At 39.5% G+C, this 5,731-nt stretch overlaps 1 protein-coding gene across 1 annotated transcript in view; it reads right to left on the bottom strand.

The window, feature by feature from the left end:
* zgc:56231 (kinesin-like protein KIF20A) overlaps positions 1-5,731 on the bottom strand; it is a gene marked incomplete at its 5' end in the record, with an annotated part of 15,354 nt that overhangs the window by 7,266 nt on the left and 2,357 nt on the right. Inside the window, 6 exon segments of the mRNA XM_014028665.1 lie at positions 2,646-2,822; positions 2,895-3,057; positions 3,141-3,287; positions 4,165-4,227; positions 4,293-4,404; positions 4,494-4,655. Coding sequence (XP_013884119.1) covers positions 2,646-2,822; positions 2,895-3,057; positions 3,141-3,287; positions 4,165-4,227; positions 4,293-4,404; positions 4,494-4,655 — 824 coding nt within the window.

Raw genomic sequence — 5,731 nt, 5'->3', positions numbered from 1 at the left:
GGCGGGGAGGCTGTCGCCGTGCAGCGCAGCTGTCCTGCGTCTGACCTCAAAGTGCACAAGCTTCAAACTTCAGAGTTGGCTGCGATTTTGAAGCTGAAATCGTGTTCGGTGTGAACGCAGCATCAATCTGTCTGCAGACCTCTCAATGGTCCAGGTTTAATGGTAGAGTGGATCCACAGAAGCCAATCAAGACCAAACATCTAAATACTAAAAAAAGACTGATTGAGGAACAAGGTTCTTTAGTCTGATAAAACCAAGCCTGAATGGTTTTGTCTCAAGATTTTATATAATGGGTCTGAATGAAACCAGGCATGTTCAAATAAAACAATCATGTTGTGGAGTGATACCCTGACTGGGACAAAGGTTCAACTTTCTACACTGGTACACAAGGTTCTACACTGAACGAAACTGAAAACTGGTCTGAAAACCAGTCAGTATCTGGTGTGACCACCATTCCCCTCATACAGTGCAACACATCTCCTTCGCTCATAGTTGATCAGGTTGTGGCATGTGGAATGGTAGTCTGTAAAAACCAGACCCTTGTCCTTCACTTTGCTTCGTACAAGGTCTGGACTCTCTGCTATGGAGAAGCAATTCTTTCTGGAGGCGTGGCCTCTGCTGAAGTTTAAAATGATTGGATTGGTTGGCCATGACACGTCACTGTGAAGGAGGCTAAGCTAAGAAGCTAACAGAAAATCGTGTGTGCTGTAAACAACCCTACTGAGGGGAGAGAAGTACCGAGCCGAACGAGACTACTATAAATGAGAGCTGCTGCTTTGTCAGACAAATTTAATTTAATTTGGAAGCCTTAACATGGACTGGCTTCATTTACTTCCTCCACTGCCATTAATAAACTAGTGGACACTCCGCAGAAAATCGACGTTCAAAACGTCACCTTCTGTTTGCCGACTGGCCCAGGTAAAATAAACTCCAAGCAGACACTGCGCAGAAAATCTATGTTCTGTTCTGATTGGCCCGAATGAAATGCTCCCAAAGAAATCCTTGTCTATGGGAGAAATCCCAGACAGAGCAGTGAAGGGAAACTAGAATTGAGCGTAACTGCGTAGGAAGGCAAGGGCCAGGCTAGTGGAATGGTGGTCCACCCCTCTTGAATAGCTGTGTGAAGCTGATGGATGGAAGTTCGCAGGAACTTTGCCTGGTAAAAACCAGCCCATTGTTCCACGCTTTGCTTCGTACAGAGGGTCTGGACACTGCTATTGAGAAATGATTGCTTGCTGGAGGAGTGGACTCTGTTGAAGTTTAAAACAATTAGATAGTTAACATTTGGTCATGACATATGTAGTGCGCCAGCTCAACTGAAGGAAGCTAACCGGAAATTGGGTGTGCAGTAAACAGTCATCCCCTACTGGGAATAGAGAAGTACCGCACCAAATGAGATGGCTGTACATGAGTGCTGCAGGCTTTGAGAGACAAATTTAAATATGAAGCCTTGTCAACACTGAATGGCTTCATTCACTTCCTCTGCTGCCATTGCTAAACTACAGGCAGACTTAAAGGGCGCTGAAAAATCTATGTCCTCAATCACTACTTCTGTTTTCCGATTGGCCCAGTTGAAATTCTACCAATTAAATCCTTGTCTATGGGAGAAATCTCAGATGGAGCAGTGAAAGGAAACTAGAACTGAGTGGATAAACAAAAGTGTTGCGTTTATATTTTTTGTTTGCTGTAACTAAGACTCAAAGCACAGAAACTACAAAAAATAGAGCTTTTAGGAAATTTACATTTTGTAATATTCTAAGTGCAGTTAAAGTTATGACTAATTAGATTTGTATCAGTTTAAAGTTAATTTGTATCTGGAGTGACGTAAAAATGGCTCCAATAGTTGCCATCCAACAGGACTGAGCTCAAAGGGATTTACATGGAATGGCAGAAAATCCTCTGAGCCGAGCCAAGTCCGTTGCATCGAACTCTGTTTTTTTAAATTTATAAGAAACCCTGCGTATCATTACATTTTACACTTGCCATTTTGTCGTTTTGGGTTAATGTGCATTGAGTGGTTTTTTTTTTTTTTTTTTTGGTGGGGTGGAGTBTGTAGCTGTGGTATTTAGTTGCAATTTAATGTTGCAAAATGTGAAGGGGATCCACTGAGTACTTAGCCTCTAGATTGATGCTGTGTTCTGTTTACATCGTATTCCGGGAACTGGTAGTGACGTTATTTTCCAACAAACCATATGAAACTGCATTCCAGTTAGCCGGCAGGTGATTGTATTGTTGCCGCTAACCTAGCTATAACACTGCTACAATATAAACATTGACAAAAAGAGAGCTGTACTCTATACATCATGCAAGTAAACATTGATTTTAACACKTACAGTATTGCACAGAAAAACACTACTTGTGCGAGTGATTAAACATGCACAAAAAATTAAGATAGAAAAATAGTAAAAGTTGTGGAGTTAACTTTCTAAAGCTGCGAGTAGCCACCATCTTGAAATCAAAACTGGAGGCAGTTTCATTTCTTCCACTATACCAGTGGAATATTACCACTTTAAGTAGGAGGTTTTCCTGTTCTAATCCATCAGTGGGAACAGGGAAATTACCACTTCCCAGGACTACTGGAATGCAGCTTAAATTTTTGTTTACTGTTGGAGTTGATCTAACAGAATGCATAAAATAAGTTGTACCCTTTGTGGCAGCAGAGATACATCAGCCTCATCTTCATCCAGCAGCTCCTCATCAGACAGGAAGCTCTCAACGATCTGGTCATCAATCACCCCGTTCCTCAGGAGCAGCTTCCCGTCTCGACCAAACAGACAAGGACTCTGTGACTCCACACGTTTGTCTGGAATCACCTGAACCACCTATTTAAAATTTTTTTAAAAAATTCWATCTTCATCTCGTCATGTTTCATCTCTCTAGATGCTCATGCCAACCTGTTTGGTGACAGCTGAGAATTTCATAACGTGGAGCATCTCATCATAGGTAGATGCACACTGGTTAATGTTGACGATCATTGAGGCTTTTCCCTTGCCACAGAAAAAGGCTTGGAAGAGCTTGGTRAGTTTGCTTTCTCTGAAGGGGATGTAGTTTTTTGATCTGACAAAAAATAAATAAAATAAAAAACAAGCATATAATGTGCTACAGACAGATCATTAAGGGCTGCTGATTACTTCCTGTACCTGTCCATCTGATGGCTGCGTAGGGCAGTGATGCATTTTCCTAGAATAAGGAGGGAGTTGTTGATGTTCCCGGCCTCCTTCAGCCGCTCTCCAAATGTCCTGGCTTTGTGGCACCGTTCTGATCCAGCCAAGTCACAGAGAGAGAACCTGAGAAACACCACATACAGTATATTAACCACCTGTTTTGTTGTCCTACAAAAGATGCCACAACAGGAAGTCTGCCAAGACCTCAAGAGAGCATTTATCATACAACTAGGAAGTGAAAGACCCGCGACAGAGATAGAAGCTGCATAGACCTTAATTTGTCCAAAGACAGCATTTAACATCATGCTGCAAACAGTGAAGCACAGTGGCGGCAGCATCATGATGAGAGGTTGGTGAGCATGACTGAGCTGAAACACACTGCAAAAACTGTCCGTCTAACCAAGTTTAAAAATCTTATATCAGCCAAATAGTCTTTTTGATCTCGTTTTGAGACTGATTTACTAAACAAGAACTGATTGTGTAACTAATGTGTAAGATTATTTGTCTTGTTAGCTGGAAAATTTGACTGAAATTCAGTCAGAAATTTCTGCCAATGGAGTAAGAAAATTTTACTTGGTAAGATTCTTGAAGGAAAAAAAAGTATTTCGAAAATCTTTAAAAAGTCTTACTTTATTGGCAGAAATTTTTGACCGAATTATTTTTGACTGAATGAGTCAAATTTTCAGGCTAAGACAAATAATCTTACACATTCTGAAAACAAGATTGTTATTCTTGCACAATCAGTTCTTGTTTAGTAAATCAGTCTCAAAACAAGATCAAAAAGATTTTTTTGGCTGATATAAGGTTTTAAAACTTGGTTAGATGGACATTTTTTTGCAGTGTACAATCTAATTAGCCACCTGTCATCTAAAAGTTCCAACACTTTAAACATTAAATGGTCCCTCAAAATTACTACACATTAAAAAAAAAAAAAAACACGTAAACATCATAAAGTTAAGATTGTAAGAGTCTCTCATCTATGTCTCAAAGTTCTACTTACTCTGAGATCTTTTTCACTGCTTGTCCATCAATCTTCAGGAGCTTCATGGTAAAAATGCTGTGGCTATGACAGAAAAAAAATATAAAGATTTTAATAGCTGAAATAAAGCAAGAAAATATTTACTTCACCTTCTGCTGGACGACTGGTTGATTTTAGTGGCTGCGGCASTTCTGTTTTTATTTCCAAACTGGAGAAGTTTATAGGCTTCTCCCAGATCCTGAATGCTAATCCACTGGAGGTCTGAAACAAAAAGCAGAAACTAATTTTGGTTTTCAAACATCCTGATGCAGGATTTACACCCCTGACCTGTTTTGAACATTTTCCCACACCTTTGACGTAAGCATTTCCAGCTCCGTCGTCACAAACACGAAGAGACATTCGTTTCTTGGCCGGCTGAAGCAGATCATACACGCACTCATTGTAGATTTCCAAATAAGACACCCATAAGGCAAACAGACAGTCACTTTCCTCTGCTGGACTGCTGGCCAACCCTGAAGAGAACAAAAATATGAAGTACCATGAACAATTGAATAATCTGCACTTTTGTCGTTGAAGACATAATATTCACAAGAAAAGAACATTGCTCTTTAAATCCTAAAGTTCAACAATAACAACCATTTTAAATCATTGGGGTAAATTGCAGGAGGACTCTCTCCAGTTTACTGGTTCTGCAGTTTTATTTATTCTACCAATCATTCAAGTTTAATACTTAATCATTCTTGGAACAAACAAGTTCATACTTCAGCTGCAACTAGTTTTGAGATGCAAAACTGAAAAAAAAAGTGAATTTATGACTTGACATCACAATTGTGTTCCTTATGACATGATGCATTTATTCATGATTGGGCCTAAATTTGCCAAGATTAGATCATTTGGTTGCTACTGTTTTACCACTTTCTTACAGCAAAACTGAAGTTTTGACACTTGTACCTGCAGCTCAAAWATAAGAATGTTGTCCAACACAAGCCTGGACAATGTAAAAGACAGGCCTCTTGCCAATTTGGCACTTGAGAACCCCTGCCCTAAATAAAAGAGCCCCTTCTCCATTTGCAAACCYCACTTCATTTAGTTCTGCTCAGGTGTGCGTTTCAATTTCAGTGTGTCCCGTACTCTGTGAGCGTGATTATGGGCTGACCAACTGCAGCAGCTTCAGCTGTTATTTAAGAGGAAAAAAGAAATACAAAAATAAGGCTTTTGTGGTTTTACCATTCAGACTTTGAGGTGATGTTTTTAAGTGCTTGTGTAATCGTGGGTGGCCAGTTTGCAGGGTTATTATAGTTAACTAAAAACTAAACGAAAACTGAAATTATAGATAGAATATCCTTCGTTTTAGTGTTTGTCAATATTACACACACACACACACACGGTAAAATAAGTATTGAAAACGTCAACATTTCTCAGTAAATACTGTATATTACTAGAGGTGCTAATGACATGAAATTTTCACCAGACGTCGGTAACAACCCAAGTGATCCATACGTACAAAGAAATCAAACCATAAATGTCCAGAAATTAAGTTATTTGTAATAATGTGGAATGGCACAGGGAAAAAGTATTGAACACATGA

The sequence above is a fragment of the Austrofundulus limnaeus genome, unplaced genomic scaffold, assembly GCF_001266775.1.
Source record: "Austrofundulus limnaeus strain Quisiro unplaced genomic scaffold, Austrofundulus_limnaeus-1.0 Scaffold794, whole genome shotgun sequence".
Taxonomy (NCBI): Eukaryota; Metazoa; Chordata; class Actinopteri; order Cyprinodontiformes; family Rivulidae; genus Austrofundulus; species Austrofundulus limnaeus.
Note: the sequence above shows the minus strand (reverse complement) of the source record. Positions and strands in the feature narration are given on the sequence as shown.